At 45.1% G+C, this 18600-nt stretch overlaps 1 protein-coding gene and 1 pseudogene across 1 annotated transcript; both read right to left on the bottom strand.

The window, feature by feature from the left end:
* Positions 1 to 18600, bottom strand: part of LOC146178866 (uncharacterized) — a 307017-nt pseudogene that overhangs the window by 42457 nt on the left and 245960 nt on the right.
* On the bottom strand, positions 4809 to 9766 carry LOC146178867 (uncharacterized). Its single transcript, XM_084579587.1, has 4 exons — positions 9596 to 9766; positions 8893 to 9087; positions 6789 to 6911; positions 4809 to 5018 (listed from the first exon to the last, which is right to left on the bottom strand). The coding sequence occupies exons 1-4, from the start codon at positions 9764 to 9766 to the stop codon at positions 4809 to 4811; spliced, it is 699 nt and encodes a 232-aa protein (XP_084435713.1).

Below are 18600 nucleotides of genomic sequence, written 5' to 3'. Positions count from 1 at the left end.
CTGGGGATGCAAGGAGGACCCCCCACCTCCAGAATTAGAAGAAATCCTGCATCAAGATGACAGGGAGACCCTGCTGCGCAGCTCGGACCCGTGCATACAAGACCGGATCCTCAAGCGCGCCTACGAGGTCGCTAACAGGCTTGACCTGCTGGCCATCTAGTAGGGCAATATAACTCGGCCCGGCCCTATATAACTATCCGGCTAAATAAAGGTTTCTTCTCTCTCTCTCTGTCTGAATGTTGGTTGGTTTGTGGGGTTGAACGTCCCAAAGCGACTCAGGCTATGAGAGACGCCGTAGTGGAGGACTCCGGATATTTCGACCACCTGGGGTTCTTTAACGTGCACTGACATCGCACAGCACACGGGCGCCTTGCTGTTCGCCCCCAACGAAAAGCGGCCGCCGAGGCCGGGACTCGATCCGGCGTCCTTGGGAACAGGAGTCGAGCGCCGTAACCACTGCGCCACCCCGGCGGGGTTTACGACATGGGGTACCTAAACGGTATCATTGTCACAGTCGTGTGAGTCGTAGTTTGCCGTAAATAATGATGGGAGACATTATCTAGGAATTGTGGCTAAATCATGGTTAAGGGTTTTGTGTTGAGCCGTAGAAAATTCGTATTCATAGTCACGACTTGTGGTTCACAAAATCTGCTGTGTCGTAAGGTGCAAAATCTGGTAACAGAAAGTGTACTTTGATGCGTTCAACAGAACGCCGGTTGTGTTCTAAAAGGGGCGCGCGATGTACCGTGGGCAGGAGCAACGATTAGTCTTACGCATTTTCCACTGCAGATTCTGCAGTGCTCTCGGAGGGCCAAAAAGACCGCTAAATGCTTCCAAAGGAGGGCCAAAGAGACCGCCATCTTTGCTTCCAGATAACCTCAGAATCACCCATTTCAAGAAAAGTTTTCAAGAGTAGATGAAACCAATGCACGCGTTCTGCTCGAGTTTCCAATCATGCCCAACCTATTGATTAGATGATCGTTTAAAGAGACGCGCCAGAAACTAACCTTGGAGTAGCTTATGCAGTATAGAGTGGTAGCGAGATGCTTACACAAACCCACGGAGTTTACACTGATCATCCTCCTACGGCGACCTCAGAGACCCTACCAATAATTGCCAGGATTCAAGGCCTCTCTAGCACCGCATATTCCTTCAAGATATACCATGCACACTGATTCAATACAAGGTATACGCGCCAATATTACGGGTCATACTGCAGAACTACAGATGATCTGCACGAAGCAAGAAACTCTTCCTAAGCTCTGCCCCGAAATGTCAATATCATGTAGCTTTCTGGTCAGGCTAGAATTTCAAGCAACGAGCTAGTTCATTGCCTGGACTACAAATTTCAGCACCGAGCACTTGAGATTCCCTGGTCTTACCTATACACTTCTTTTCACCACAGAAAAAAATAACAGAGAAACTCTCTCCCAAATTTTCCGCACCCTTCTCGACCACCGTGGCGGGCATAGCTAGCCTCATGCCAGCTAACGGATCTGTTTGCTTTGGTTACTCTGCCTCAGAACATTCTCTGCACTTAAAGTTTTTCTTCCTTCTTCTCTTTTCCTTTGACCTCGCCCCTTCCTTCCCTTATAGAGCGGTTTCGGTGTCGACCAAAATATGACAGATATTGCGCTTCTCAATTCTTATCCACCAGTTTATATTTACATTATATTTACATAAATTTCTTAGTTTTCTAACCTTGCATTTTTTCACTTGTGCGCATAAAATGCGTGGCCCCATGCCGTTGTAGTTGCTCTAGTGGCTTCAACATACATGCAGTTATCTCTCATTCTTGCTGGCTACCAGTATCACATTACATTCGATTAGCCATGGCATTTGAAGTATTTGACACCAACCGAAGTCAGGGATTGCGATAATATATAGTATGCACAAAACTTCAGCATGCCATTTGAAAAAAGCTGAAGGGCATGGTATAAAACGAGCATGAACACTAGGGGAAAGAAGACTGTGTGCCGCCAGTCACGTTCAAGTTTTACCAATCTGCGGCATGTAAAGAGTATTCAAACCTGAGTAAAAGCAAGTGTTTTTACTTATTTCCCCCATTTACCATCACTAAAATAACTATGCGCTGCAGCCATGGTTTCTTACGCGAGCTGTATACGCGAACAGGAAACACGAGCTTGGGAAGATCATTTCGTAATGAATGAGATACTTGGTATTTAGACAATCAGCATGCCTTAAAATATGATCCTGATTCACTTACCTCGAATCGCAGGCGTGAATGTCTTCTCGAGACCTGCAAAACGGGGAAGACAAATATAGATAACAAAAATTTTTGGCTCGCTTATACAGATTGCCGAATAAGGATGAAGCACAAGAAGAATGAAGCACACAAATCACAATCTATTGACATTATGAGAGTAACCTGATAATTTGAGACGCGATACGTAGTTAGGACACACAATGAATCGTTTAGCCGACACACGAGGAAGCGTCGGGTGTATTAGCTCTTCATAACTGCATTCTGCAAACACGCGTGAGCTATGTTGACGCTTTACAAACATATCTTCTGAAGACTGCCCAAAACCTCATAGGATCGACCATGGTGACTCAATGCATGCTTGGTCCTGCCCTGCATAAAGAATCTGACTGGTTATGACAGACATCATATGCGCAGCTTATCCTTCACATCTACAAGACGGCGTTGAGTACGTTACTGTTTTAATCAGTTTTGAGTGCCTGCTCAACCCTTCTACGTGCTTCATCTCGGGCATCCAAAATTGCCACTTTCATGCAATAAAAAATTGTTTTGTCCAGCAAGTAGTACAGACGAAAGCCGTTTACTCTTCAGCCGGTCGTGATAACTACACAGAAAAATCTTCTTAGTGAACTATTAAAATCGTTGAGCCGAGATAATTGTGCTTCAGCTTCATCTTGTCATCTCGCTGCTCTAGGATTCATATGCATGTAGCCATAGCTGTGGGCTCTGTGTATCCCAATACGGTTATTTAACTTTCTCTAATATTTTATGGCAAACGACCACAGTGGAAATGCCGCCGCCAGCCCTGCCCGACTCCGTAGCTATATTTCAGAGCCATGGAGCCGTACAGCCCGCCTTGGACCCAACTTATTACAACACAGCATGGCTGAATATGGCACAACAAGGCATGATGTAATGCGGCAATATAAACAGTAAAAATATCTCTGGAGGCTGTAGCAGTTTGAGCATTTTGTTATCCATTATTGATACAAAAAGAAATACAATAACCGCGTGGATTAGCTTGATGTTAAACGAATTATTCTGTACTAGAATGGCAAGCACTGTATTTACATGGTTTTCTCGGCTTATCCCGGTGGAAATATAATATGGAACATGCTGCACAACTTCGCAGGAGCTCCACAGAGAGAAATCTCCGCTTTAACCAATCTGTATGTGAACACCTTCATTCATAGGGTCCAAGGGTAGCGGTGAGTTAATTTAATTCCCACCTCGCATGAACTTCCAAATTTAACAGTACGCTGTATTGGGGAAGTCGTTGATATTATGAAATAGTGCAATCGAGACAAAGAATCGAGAAAAGAGATGATGACACGGGCGCCAGCGCCCGTGTCGTCTTCTTTTTCTTCGGCCCTTTTCTCGTTCGCGCTATTCCACAAATGAACTTCCAAACCTCGCGAGAAAAATAGAATGGTCAAACAGACACAAAGCAGCTCTTCTTCGGATAGCAGTCCCTGGTACTAGTGCGTTAAAAAGTTCATGACAGTGCAGTTCCTGACAGCGCAATCTGAATACACGGATGCAAACATGTTGCCATATTTAGCATATTAAAACGTCTCTAGTGAGACCCTGATTTTTGTCGGCATCACAAGATGGCAGCTTAATATTTCTTGCACACCCGTATTATCAATTTATGCTACCCATACAGCCTAACTTGTTTACCACAGATGAAAATGTAATGGTAGGCATCACAAGCATCTGAGGTGTTCTGTCAGCGATAGGCTGACCAGGACAAACGTCAACAAGGAAGCCTCGGTTGCGATTATGCGCAGAGTTACCTAAAGGGTCAGAATTAAATAAAAGTTGGTTTGCTAGAGGCGGCTTTCTAAGTAGACAGAATCTCAGTATAGCAGCCCCCCTTTCCTTGCGCTCGGCTTGCGACCGCCACCGCTGATGCTACTGATAAGGAAATGCAGCCTAGGTGTCCTACCATATTCGTACAGTGCACCATTGCTTCGGAAGGTCCCGCCGAAAGGAAATCGCCATGATATTATCGGAGTAACGCATCTTCTTGGGATGCTAAGGTTTATCCTTTTGACGTTACCGAGGGCACGAAACTGTTTAAAGAGCTAAGACAACCATATGCTTTAAAACAAGGTGATATTTAGTGCAGAGGAAAATGATTTCAGCAGCCACAGTTGACTCAACAGATAGACGGTTGGGGCACTTGACTGCTCAACCCAAAGCTGCGCGATTGAATCTCGGCCTTTGCTGCCACGTTTCGATGGAGAGACGCCGAAGGCTCTGAAAATTTCGACCACCTGGGGTCTTTAACGGGAACTGAAAACGCACAGCACACGATGTCGATCTCCCATCCTTGGGCACACTAGTCGAGCACCCTAACAACGGCGCCACCCCAGAGGGGGCAACGTTTTATGAGTCAATATTATATAGAACTTTACGTTTAAGCAGGAAATACTATTATATCTTCTTAAGTTCTTGCACCGCACAGCAATGTGGTGACCAAATCTAAATTTGCTGCCACTCTAATTTTGAGCAACGGACGCCGCCTAAACCGTTCCATGGACGCTGCCCTTCCCACCGTTCAATCGGTACGCGATCATTATCAAGTAGATATGGTATGTGGGCTCGACTCACAGTCATCAACTGCATTGGGCCAAGTATGAGGCTCATTGAAGTATGAAAGCAGCTTCCTTAACGTCACCAGCCTCGGGTAGCGGCCCTGACCACAGTAGTTCTCGGAGTCTTCTTTCTCCAGGTTGTATGCAGCCACGCCGTACGCTACACCGCCCACGCTACCCTTTGACTGGCATAGCTGGAGAAGATACAAGGAAGCAACACGCTGTTGTAATATATTCAGACAAGTTTAAATTTGTTATTGAATTCATTCAACTCCTAGAGAAAATGCAAAACTGCGTCACGTTGGTTTTTGCACACAACAATACTAACTTGGTGTAACAGAGAATAATTTAGAGAGGTGCCAGAAATGATTTATTTATTGCAAACTATTAGGTGAATTTGAGAGCCACACTGGTTGACGGCGATTTTTTTGTGAGGCAGAACATCGGTGACCAACCTCTGGACTCTTCGTGTCCAACACCGTGAACAGAACTAAGAAGAGCATGCCAATCACAACTGGCACACGATATCCTATCAGCAGCTGAACACGTGGGAAGCATTTAGGTTCCGCGGGGCGAAACAAGGCTTTCACAAGACGCGTAGAAGCTGAGCATTTAAGTGAGCACTGCCCTTCCGCTGCTCGATTTGGACAATCAAAGTGGTATGTTATTTTGACATTTGACACTTCAGAAGGTGGCATTTTAAGGAATGTACATCACAGTAGATAACAGTTGGCAGTGTCGGAGGTGCTTAGTTCGAAACCCACCGCCGGACACCCACCGCTGAAAATGGATACAAGCTTCCCCCGGCCTGACGCTCGACGTTTCTAGGCGTGTGCGCTTGGGAGAAGCTCCGTAAACATCCCGCAGCCGAGACGGGCGTTCTAATCACTAGGCCACGGCTGCGGTTAGATTCAAAGCATGTCTGATTGTGTTGGAAGCATGTTGGTCTCCAATGCTCCTTTTGCATTGCCTAAATCATGTGACCAGCTCATCATGTTGGTGTTCTCTCTCAGAGCACTACGAGAAATATTTCCATTTCTGAAACCCGACACAAGCTTTTGTATAACAGCATAGAGGTTCAGTGTAACAGCGAAATGATTATGATCTTCGAGCGAGTTTATTTACAGCGAATACTTATAAAAAAAGCTTTCTGGAACCCTCTGCAATTTAAAGATGATATGCTGCAGCCCTCCCTCCGAAATATTTAGGGTGCTGTTTTTAAGACGCTCTTTCGGTCATTTTAAACATGTGCTGGAAATTTTAAACTTTCGGTAATTTAAAACACGTGCTGGAAATGGCCTCTCCCCTCCGCAAAATGACTGAACAGTCATTTCTGATCAGTGACGTGTAATTAGAAATATTCCTCCGATGCAGAGACGTGTGGTAACCTCTTCGTAGCTTGTAGGCCGGCACACCCGGCATGAAGACCCGGCATGAAGACGGCACACCCGGCATGAATGCAACTAGGACTAGCCAGAGGTGAACTACAACCCATGTTTTTTCTTTGCTGGTTACTGCGAAATTATATTGTACTCATGGAGATATTAGATTACAAAATTGCAGAAAAAAGCAGAACCAAGAAGTTCTGACCGTAGGCATGTAGTTATCTTCCTTCAGCTTTCTAAACAGCTATGTTCATGATTGCGTTACTAATTCACCTTCATCAGCCCCCCCCCCCCCCCCCATCCCTTCTAAGAAAAAAAAACAATAAAAATAAAAAGCAACCCTATGTATTCTTTGGATTCAGTCCTGTTTACAGCCCTTGTGTCTCCTAACGAGCTCCAAAATTTCACTGCATTTGTTTGCTGAAGGGTAGAGCAAAGCGCTTTAGATTGTACGCTTCCTGTAAGTTTCGGCGCCCCTAACAGCAGAAGGTATCAGCTGTAGTTCAGTATACTGCTTACACACCCACTGTCTTTCATTGATTACTCATTGTTATAATTGTTTGCGACATGAAACTTCACCTTGTGGCTTAGCGCCTCCTCGTTGTCATACACGAACAGCCTTTCCAGTTCCTTGTTGTAAGCGACCTCTGCGTGCAGTTCTTTGTCATAGTAGGTCGCTTCGTATGACGGATTCTTGCAAACCTTGAAGTAAAGAAAAGAACACAGCGACAACATCAGCAAAAGCTCTTTTCTGGACTCCTTGGCATCCAGCAATTGCCCAGCTGTGAAATGCACAACGACGTTATAAAAATGGGGCAGCACAGAGCAACAGGGTGGGCATTCAGTTTTCCCCCTGTTTGCTTAATGTGACTACGTCCTCTCCACGTAGCTCCAGTGGCCGGTTCGGCTTAAGCCGGCGGGGCTGTAAAAATATCCGAACGGACTCCGACAACAGCGTTATCGCAGTTTATCTTTGGTTTGGTTTGGTTTGTGGGGTTTAACGTCCCAAAGCGACTCAGGCTATGAGAGACGCCGTAGTGGAGGACTCCACAAATTTCGACCACCTGAGGTTCTTTAACGTGCACTGACGTCGCACAGCACATGGGCGCCTTGCTTTTCGCCTCCATCGAAAAGTGGCCGCCGAGGTCGGGATCCGATCCCGCGTCCTTGGGAACAGTAGCCGAGCGCCGTAACCACTGCGCCACCCCGGCGGGGCTAAAAAAGTGAATGTGGCAGCAATGGCTGAATATGAATTTTTTTCCCCCTATTTAGACATTGAATACGTTTTTGTTTAGTGTAGACCCTTCTCCATTGTATTGCACGAATAAATATGTAGGTGTTAACGTCACTCTATCCTGTGTGTTTGTCTAAGCTACACATCACAAATACCACTCGGACTCTTGAACCCGAGATGCTACCCTATAGTATGAAGGGACCTTAATTGTCCTTCATTGGCATACCCGTATCTGAAGAGCGTATCTCGTACAATATATTAAGCCTAAGTCTGTGAATATGTATTTACAAATATTCTTTTTGAGTTCAAACAGCCCTTATTATGGTGGAGAATTCTCAGCAGCACTATCCGTCCGACTAAAGCGATAACGCGCTAATTTGCAGGCTGGCTAACCTCCGGCAAAATGAATAAAACGAACGGGAATGAACACGCCAAAATACACAGGGTAACGCTATAATAAATAGTTACGTTTATCAGATATGTTCATTTATACCTTCTAGCAACGAAAACCACGCACGCGCTTACATAACCATTCACATCTGTTGTTCATTTCTTTTCTGTGTGTGCCTTTTTCAAACTACTACAATAAGGTTTTTTTATTTAATTCGTTGAGACATTTCCGGGCACCACAAATATAATCGATAGATGCATCTAAATTTTCGAAAATTTTATTCTCTTCGCCACTGCATTGCTGGAAATTAATAAAGTGGGACAAACAGCGCTTGGCCCGCCTTCCAGCGAGCATCTCTCAGCTAGGTTTTGTCAGCACCCGGCTGGAAGCGGCAAGCAGGAAAATAGCACATGACATAAGCACAGCTGTGTGATGCGCTACAAAAGCGAAGAGCACAAAATTTTATACATTTCTGAAACTCATACAGATATTATTTGAGCTAAGATAAGTGTTTCTCAGCACGTAAATACCCTAAAGTTACCAAGCAAAATATTACTGTTCTGTACTAGTCAACCAGCTTGTGTAAAACGTCTTAGCTGCCGTGAAATATAAGCTCGCGGTATATCGCAGTCGAATCTATTAAAAACACGCTTCTCTTAATCAAAAATTTAGTCTTTAAATACTATTGAGAGGGGTATATGAAACACCTTTACTTTCGGCCGCGGCAAAACAATGAAGACCATAGTTGGTAATCTGACAGCGAAGTGTCGTCAGCAGGGAGTGCCGGTGAGCACTCTTTGGCTTTTAGAAGCAATTTGGGTAACAAATACAAAGTTCCCCAAAGCTCCGCGCCTCACAGTCAGAACTGAAAGGGCTCGTTTCTGTGCTTCTGCTCCATTTAGGGCAAATATTGTTGATTATTATGGCGATTAACTGGCTGACTGTGGACTGCCTCAGCTTAGCTGCACCAATTCCGAAAGAGGCGTAGCGGTGGTGTCTGTAGCCTCTTACGTAAGGTATCCTTCCATTTCCTGCGGCAAGAAAGTAGACAGCCTCACCTGAGTGAAGCTATCAAGCTGGAATTCGTCGATGTCCGAGCACAGAGCCAGCAGCGAATAGTTGCCGGGTTCGTCGCGTAGCGCCGAGTCAGGATAGAGGGGTCGGTACCAGCGACCGAACATACCCACAGAAATGACCAAGGTAGCGTTGATGCCTTCCTCCGCCAGCATCTTGATGCTCGCATGCGCTGATTTCTGTACAGAATATACATGAATACTGAGTATTTACAAACACGCTGTGCTGACTTCTTCGCAAGAACTACTGCCTTTTTATACGTCACAGGAAAAATGTCGTCAGAATCTGCGCTTCGCCCGCCAAATGTGTGATGAGCTTGTGTGGTTACACCGCCTACTGTCGTAGTTGACTTACTTCTGAAGTTTTGAAAATAAACGCACATTGCAATAGCTAAAGTACGTGGGCGTAGAGATTCCACACGAGACTGTACAATGTGTATGTTGTAAGATGTACTATGTGTCTGTGAATATCCGTTCGTGTACAAATCACGGGGTCACTCGCTATGAGGTCACTGCGCCACGATCGACTCCAGTGCCTTTTTTAAGGGACGTGTATGCTTTTACACGATCACGTTTGTTGAAAATCAGCTAAAAGCGCCCTCGATTAGAACTTTCAGCACTCAGAAGACTGATGAGAAACCCTGACGCAAGGATATCTCGTCTTTTTCAATAACAGCATTTCACGTACCAGGCTCGTGAAGTAGATGTGAGATGACGATTCCAGCAGCGTCGGAGGAACAATCAGACCACCCTGGAACTTCTTGTCCTCGAATGAGTAGTGCGCAATAGAAACGATGAAATCCGGCGTGTATATTTCCCTGAAAACCAAAAAAAGCCTGTTGTCGGAGACCAATTCCATTTTTGCGCCGTACTTCCTGACATAAAGAAAACAAAAACCGATTTTACAGAGATAATGACGTCAACTGACGATTTTAAGGCAACACTTAAGTTTTAAACAGAGTTACTTTCAACCAGGTGATAATACTGCTGCTTTTGCGTGGGGGCATGATGGCATAACCGGGAAATAAAACCATTTTTTATGTGCACTTATATCCCTTAAATCAGAAAGCGCACCATAAATATTTGATCTGATTTTTGAGTTTAACGTCTCAAAGCGACTCAGGTTATAGAGACACCGTAGTGGAGGACTGCGGAAATTTCGACCACCTGGGGTTCTTTAACGTGCACTGACATCGCACAGCACACGGGCGCCTTGCTTTTCACCTCCGTCGAAAAGCGCCGCTGAGGCCGGGATTCGATCGCGCGTCCAACGCTATCGATTATGACGGCTGTGCAGAATTTCATGTAAAAATATTGGCAATGTTTCATAAAGTTGTAGTAGAATAAGGCGTAGAATGTGCTGCTATGAAAGCCGGCCATAGAGTCAATTTTATTCACCAGGTATTTAAGTGAGTCCGTTATTGTTAAAAAAAGCTCAAGTATCTGCACAAAACTATGCGATACGCCGCCGCAGTCTGGGTTTTATTTCACTCAAACTTGCCAAAAACATCAAGTCTGCTAAACGCAGGATCACACACTTTGTTCCCAACTCTTGCAAATATGACGCGGATGTGACCCGTAAAATCTATGTGGTTTTCAGGCCACCTCTTTAATATACGCCGTTTTATGTGAAGACCTATGTGGTTCAAGTTAACAGCATGGATAGAGATTTTTGTTCACCTCCATTGCACTGCCTTAAAAGCGCTTGAGACAAAATGCCAAGCTTCCGCCATGCATTCACCTGAAAAGCAAAGCGGTAGCATTTGTCCAAGCCGAAGTGTGCATCTTGGTGGCCAACGCAGTGAACACTGGATGAATTTTCTGCTCGTGCGTTAGATTGGATACAGCCTGAAAAAAAAAAAAAAAACGACAGCTTCGTCAGTTCGAAATGAGCCAAAACAAACCTGCTTATTGCTCAGTTATGCGCACTGGAACTCTTTTCAATTCAATGTGCAAATTCTATTGCCATACATAAAACAGAGACCTCTTGTCTTCTTCCGACAGACTGTAAACTTTATAACGCCCTATGGCTATCTGCCCCTCTGCTGTTTCCTGGTTCCAGTTATACTGGTTATACTGGTTCTAGCTATGTGCAAATTTTATTGCCATACATAAAACAGAGACCTTTTGTCTTCTTCCGACAGACTGTAAATTTTATAACGCCCTATGGCTATCTGCCCCTCTGCTGTTTTCTGGTTTCAGTTAAACTGGTTATACTGGTCCAGTTATACTGGTTCTAGCTATATCTGTTTCCTTATTTTATAATGCCCTATGGCTATCTGCCCCTCTGCTGTTTCCTGGTTTCAGTTATACTGGTTTCAGTTATACTGGTTTTACTGGTCCCGTTATACTGGTTCCAGTTATATCTGTTTCCTTATTTTATAACGCCCTATGGCTATCTGCCCCTCTGCTGTTTCCTTAGCAGATGCAATATATCTGCGACTGCGAAGCAAGAGTTCCGCGAAAGGGAGTAAATGGAATTGGTAAAGCTGCGCATCATATTCCGAACCCACGCTTTTCCGGTTACATCGAGTTCAGGATCACTCACCTTGAGAATTGTCAAGAGGGACTGCAGATTGTCAGAGCCGTAGTCGTGTACTGGAGTATTTATGTATCCAAAGTGAAAGACACCACGGTTGATGAGGTCCAACAGGTATTCTTTTCCTTCAGACTGTTCTAGAATGTACCTCGTATTCTCGTGGTTTCTGAAACAAGAAGGGCGGCTGATATTTTAACCTCCCTTTGTAGAGGCACATTTCAAGTCAATCTTTAAAGGCCAGTTGGTAGCAGCTTGTATGTCTACTTATAGAACTGTGCACTTAAATGGACATCAAGGCAAAGCTAGTAGGCGTGTTGCCTTGGGAGGTGGCATAAAATGTAACAAGTTCAGCATAGGCACGACTTCTTAGGTAATACATCGCACCATAAGATATAAACCAGCGATATTAACACTAGAAATTACGTAAGCATAACGTCGATTAGATAATATACAGAATAATTGGATCAAGGAACTTAAACCCTTCAAGCCCAAAAATGGCATCCTGCGAAAAAATTAACCGAAACACACTTTCAGAAATCTTTTCCAATTCATGGGCAGTATTCGGTTAATTAAGCCGTTGTTACCAGCCAACAGCGCTGGTTAAAAATACTTTACGTGGAGGTCTGTTTTTCACGCTCCTGAAGTTTTTTGTTGACATAAAAGTAAAAATAAATGAAGAAGAAAGAAATAAACCTTTTGCCTTCCAGCTCTTAATCTGGCTAAACCGTTTCGTGTTGCTCAGGTAGAAAATAGAAATAGAAAATAGAATACCACGGAAAAGCTGTGATGAAGAAGATATTATCTTGTACTAGGAGCAAGAAAAAAAAAAGGCAGAAATAAAGGTGACTGGGTTTGGTTTGATTTTTTTCACGGGTTTAACGTCCCAAAGCGACTCAGGCTATGAGGGATGCCTTAGTGGAGCGCTCTGAAAATGTCGACTACATGGGGTTCGTTAAGATGCTCTGATGTTGCAAAGTACACGAGAACCTTGCTTTTCGCCTCCATCGAAAGGCGGCCGCCGCGGTCAGTATTCCACATCCTCGGATTCAGCCGTCTAGAGCTGTTACCACTAACCACTGCGGCGGGGCAAAGGTGATTCGGCTAACAACCCTTATTATTTCAAGTGAATATTTAAAACATATTGTGTTTAAAGCATATGCAATTTGCTATAACATCGAAGTGAGTGAGCTGGTCGCAGCGAAATGTAGAAAGTTAGAAGGAAAAATAACTTTTCGCAATAATTCCAATTTTTGCGGTTATGGCTCTCTCAGGCCTTTGCATGACTGGCTCGGTGATTATGGCCAAATTGTGCAAATGACGTAGAAGGCAAGAGGTGAATGTTGTTCACAGTTTTTTTTTCTTGATTATTATACATAGGCTAAAAGAATTTTGTATTTACAAAGAGTGTGCACTCTGCAGCACTACGCTCGACAGTTTAAATAACGCGATGCTACAGTGAGCAGTATTTGACTTCTTCCACGCAATTAATGGAGAAGGAACTCCCGGGCTCGCACTCACTGGTAGTCGAATCCTACTCCGTATTCGGTGAGCCTCTGCTCTGATGCGGCTCGAAGAAACTGCACAAAACTCCCCTCGAACGGGTTGGTCAGTGCTAAGGTGCCGTCAGCTTTCTCGATGGAGTCAAAGAAGACGTAATCGCAAAGGCCATCTTCAGGGAAGGTCATATCTGCCCGCATGCTGTCCTCGATGGTGCAGATCAAAGGAGATGCCACTGGCCGGACTGTAAAAAAATACAAACATATTTTCTGCGCACAAAATGTCAGAAGACATTTGTAAGAAAACACTGTGAATAAACGGGGACAGCTACAGCATATGTGGCTGAATCCCTTTTCTGCAACTCATAAAAACGCCAGTTTACGCAGTAGAATAAAGTATCATGGCGAAATACTTTATAGGCTATGATCATCCGCCCGCGAAAGTGTCACACTTCTTTGCGAGCTCATCGGCCATGACCGTACGTGACGTCATTGAGGTCACATCTGATCGTGTATAATCACTGGAACTGACGTCACCATGACGTCACATCTGGGCATTAAGTCACGTCCGGTTATGACTGATGACATCACCAGGCGATTCACGCATATGCGTAGCTCACCCCGCCTGGCGGCCGATCCAGGCGTCCTTGCTGCGCCTTTAATTTGGCGCTTTATCTAACGCCTCACCACTAAGCATACAGAAGCAGACACGTACAATCACTGGAACTGACGTCACCATGACGTCACATCTGGCTATTAAGTCACGTCCGGTCATGACCGATGACATCATTATCCGATTCACGCTTATGAGAAGCTGACCCCACCTGGCGGCCGATCCAGGCGTCCTTGCTGCGCCTTTAATTTGACGCTTTATCGAAAGCCTCACCACAAAGCATACGGAAGCAGACATTTAAGACAAAGCCGTTCCCCTCAACGTACCTTAGTTAAAAAATTGTTTTCTCCTATTTTACTTCAACTGCTTTTCCCCTCTCTGGGAATGGTATCTTTTCTGATCATATATTGAGTCATTTGGCCGAATTGCGGGGTTAGAGTATTGTAGGCACGTCGGTGTATGTAAACTTCCTCAGAAATGCTATAAATTGTATTTCCGCAAGATAAAATTTCCTGGTTGCTAGGTTTTCAGTTTAGGCTCCTAGCACCTTTGACATTTCTGTCTGATAGCTTTAAATCTACCGCTATCTGTCCTTCTACCTTCCCATAGGCACAATGTTATCACCTTGAAGATTATCCAGTTATCTAACAGAAATTACTGCAGTGGATGTGGCTCCAGTCATAAAGTTTGATTTAAAAGTGTAAGCAAGATGTCGGTGTGCACCGAGAGCACATAACGATTAGGGAGCAAAAGTGGCTTAGAAAACATCGTCAACTCCAGATGAGGTTTCATGCTCCGAGTTGATCCCATGTACATTGCTTCCAAGGCGGAATCAGCGCAAGACAGAAGAACAGGACACCGCATCTTTGACACCTTGTGTTTAGCGCTAAAAATATTCCTCCTTGAACGAAAGAACCAAATAACCCTTATTAAACTTTACATGTGCTTCCGTAGCACACCTTGCACAGATATAACTGGAACCAGTTTCAGAAGCACTGCCGTTGTTCCCCAATTCGTACCATGAGGGGCCATAAAAGGCCTTTCAGTCTGAATTTCCTAGTCGGGAGAGTAAATAGCTGGAAATGACATTGAAAATTTAGAAATCTTTTCAGTTAAAGTTGATTAACTTGAAAAGCAATCAACTAGCTGAAAAACTAACAAAACTCGCTATGAAATGGTCCCAGCCTGTATTATCTACATCTACACGACCGGTGATTTCATCGATGGTGCTCAAGCTTAAACGCGTTACCTGTCCAGTCGCAACGGAATAGAGAATGCACTAATAATTACGTGGTTTGGCTTTGCCTAGGAGTACCAAAAAGCTAACGGCAGAAATATTATGTTCGAATATGTTAGTTTTTAGACTTGCTTCGTGTAGTACACTGAGGAGGTTAACGAACCTATACAGACGACACGAAGCTGTGTTTTCCATCGGTCCTATACTACGCCTACAGCTGATATCCTCCTGCACTCGTGGAAGATATCTAGTAGAACCACAACGTTTGGGCACGCCATTAAGTATTGGGCTTACGGAACAACACCAAAACTATTCCGCGGCTTTTTAGCAGGAGAACATTTTGTGTTAAATGTTTTGTTCAAAATGACTGCATTGAAAATACAACAAACCGAAGCTGAGAAGCCAATGATGTCTGAGCCTGAATTATTTTTCGCATACGTACCCGGACTCTCCAGAGCTCTCGGTTTCGTCTTATCTGAAACAAGATAAAAAGCAGCCATAAGATACTTAGTAAAGCGCGTCCACACCAAAAGATCTCTGGGATACATTTCCTCGTTGCCACTAGCATTCCGCTGCGTTCGAGATTCGTGGGAACGTTCTCATATTCAGCGTAGAGCGATAAAGAAAGTGAGCGTGCGATGTAGCAGTCAAGCTGGCAAATGCGAGGAGCCACACTGTCGGAATCTGAGGCTACACATAAAACGTATCGAAAAGGGAAGACCAAGACGGAAAGATCGATACGGACAAGCGCTACCTCTCAACGCAGCGTAGCGTCTAACTGATATCATCGCGCAGCTCGCAACGCTGTGCTAAAACTTATTACGGAATGCATTTACAAATTATTAATTTATAAGGCAGGTGTTACGGCGACTCTCATGGCATGGTTACACGCCCAGTGTCTTGAGAAATATATTTCAAAATTTTTATTCTTTTTTGACAGAGAGACCGAAATGCAGTATGACCTTTTGTGCATTTTCTACAGGGGCAACCAGTCTCATTTTATGGTAATCTGTTCTGGCAGTTCTGTAGTCCATTCCAGTAATATTCCTGAGCATCTTGTAGCCACATGAAAACCTTGGAAGTTGAAGGACTGTTGCAGAGCTCTCGTTGTTCAGTCAAGCTGCAGGGTACTGTGCATGCGGGCAAAGTAGTGAAGTCATTGAGCTTGAATCACTAACTTTTAAGTAGAGTTGAAATTCCCAGCCCAGCAGCAAGAAAAATGATAAAGAAGACAAAACATAACTGCATTCGAAGTTTGAGGGCGCTGCAGGCATGTATGCGTGAATACGCACAGGCTCTGAAATATGGCCAAGGGATGGCTCCCAACCATGGAGGAAGGAAAAAACTGAGGAGAGGCCGTGTCATCACTTTTCGCGACGCCGGCCCGCGACTGGAAAATGCTGTGGCGCCACCTACACCTGGGGCAACCTTTCCCCTCCCACTTCTCTGGGTGCCCTTCCCCGTCTGAGCGCTTCTGCGCGCCATCCGACGCCGACGCCGCAAGCCATGTTTCCCCTTAGGAACGCTGACGCTGTAGCTAATTGCCCAATATTTAGGCTAAAAAAAAAGCACGTGACTTCTGGCAAGTTGTTCGCAATGCATCTGGGATACATGGGGCCTCTCAGTTTTTTCCTTCCTCCATGCTCCCAACGCTTAGCGGTCTGCTTTATTATCTGATTTACATCGTTGCTATATGGCTGCTACTTTTGTTCTGCGGCTGCTGCAATTAACAGATTAACAGCATCCCTTGCCGAGACCAGCGGGTAAGAAGAGTATTCTTAACGAAATGCGTCGTGGGTGTAGTTGGGGAAGAATAGTTTTTTTTAAGCTATCCAGCACTACATAAGTGACGAGGACACAGAAAGACACAGAATTATGAGGACATAGAGCGGCCGTCCTGTGTATATCTGTGTCGTCGCTTATGTAGAGCTGGTTAACGTTTTTAAGAAAAGAAGCGGTTTGCTGGCACTTTCACGACTTCGAAATCAGACACGTTTCCGGCAACGCAATACATAGAATGGCGAGATTGAGTACATATATTATTCTGCCAGCAGAATTCTCCACGAATGCGATATATATATATATATATATATATATATATATATATATATATATATATATATATATATATATTGTTACGATGAAATAGCAAAGGGGTGTTTATTTACAGTGATATGGCAGTGGGATAAGGTGAAGCCTACTAGCCCCAGGCACCAACGCTTCGTCTTCTTCTTCTGCCTCACCATCACCATCCCTCATCGTCGTCATTAGCGTGACATTTCCCCCCTACTCAGACGAAGCCCTCTGGGCGTGTTCGTGAGTCGTGCGAGGCTGACACGGCTTCAAGCGGGCAACATGACACAGTTCGGTTTTGGCAGACCGGCGACCCGATGCTGTCAGGCGGGCTATCCCATAAGTTAAATCACTAAGGCGTTTGATAACCACATATGGGCCGTCATAATGGGCCAAGAGTTTTTGATGTAGGCCACGGCGCCGAATTGGACGCCATAGCCAGACTAAATCACCTACAGAGTACGTGACCCGCCGGTGACTGGAATCGTATCGCACTTTGGAACGTTCTTGTGAAGCACCAGACCGTAATCGGGCGATTCTCCGAGCTTCTTCGGCGAGACAGAGGGTCTCAGCCAGGCAGGGGTCTTCACGGCTTGTGAAGGGCAGGATAGTATCCAGAGAGTAGCGTGGCGGTCTGGCGTAAAGCAGAAAAAATGGACTGTACCCAGTCGTCTCATGCGTGGCCGTATTAAACGCATACGTGATGAAGGGCAGTATGGTGTCCCAGTTCTTATGCCCTGCGTCCACATACATGGCTAGCATGTTGATAAGCGTTCTGTTGACGCGCTCAGTCAAGCCATTTGTCTGGGGATGGTATGGCGTCGAGTGTCGGAAAGTTACGGCGCATAAACGCATGAGCTCTTCAACAACATCAGCAGTGAATTGTCGGCCCCGGTCAGTGATGACAATTCGTGGCGGCCCGTGTCGTAAGATGACTGAGTGCAGCAAGAAAAGCGACACCTGATGCGCCGTAGCAGATGGAAGAGCGGCGGTTTCACAGTAACGTGTGAGATAGTCCACGCAGATTACAATCCAGCGATTTCCATCCACGGACTTCGGAAACGGACCTACGAGGTCAATGCCTACTTGATCAAACGGTGCTGTCGGGGTCTTCACAGGGTGCAGCAAGCCAGACGGAGTTGCAGTTGGACGTTTGTGGCGTTGACATTGCTTGCAACTGGCAACGTATTGTTCAACCGTCGAGCGCATTCTGGGCCAGTAAAATCTTTCTTGAGCACGGTGGAGTGTTCTAACCGATCCCAAATGCCCAGAAGTTGGATTATCATGCATAACACGCAATACGTCCGTGCACAACGTCTTGGGAACTACGAGTAGGTATCGCTGGCCGACAGGCGAATAACTCTTTTTCCATAGGAGGCCATCATGCACACAAAAACGGCTTGTAGGTACGTTGGCTTGGGCAAAGAGAGGCTGCAGACTGGTATCATTTTGCTGTTCCGTTTTGAAAACATTCGTGTCGGGGAACGCTGGCTCGAGGGTCGATATATAATTGTCGAAATCGTCGCTTTCAGGTCCAGTCGTGGCCATTGGCATCCTAGAAAGACAATCTGCGTCTGCATGACGCCTCCCGCTTTTGTAAACCACGGCAAAGTCATATTCCTGTAACCGGAGGGCCCAGCGTGCGAGGCGACCACATGGGTCTCGAAGGTTCCGCAACCAACAGAGTGAATGATGGTCAGTTACGATAGTAAACGAACGTCCGTACAAATATGAA

This window comes from Amblyomma maculatum, chromosome 9 (assembly GCF_055883805.1).
Source record: "Amblyomma maculatum isolate TAMU_Amacu chromosome 9, ASM5588380v1, whole genome shotgun sequence".
NCBI lineage: Eukaryota > Metazoa > Arthropoda > Arachnida > Ixodida > Ixodidae > Amblyomma > Amblyomma maculatum.
The sequence above is the reverse complement of the archived record's forward strand: the minus strand, read 5'-3'. Positions and strand labels throughout refer to the sequence as shown.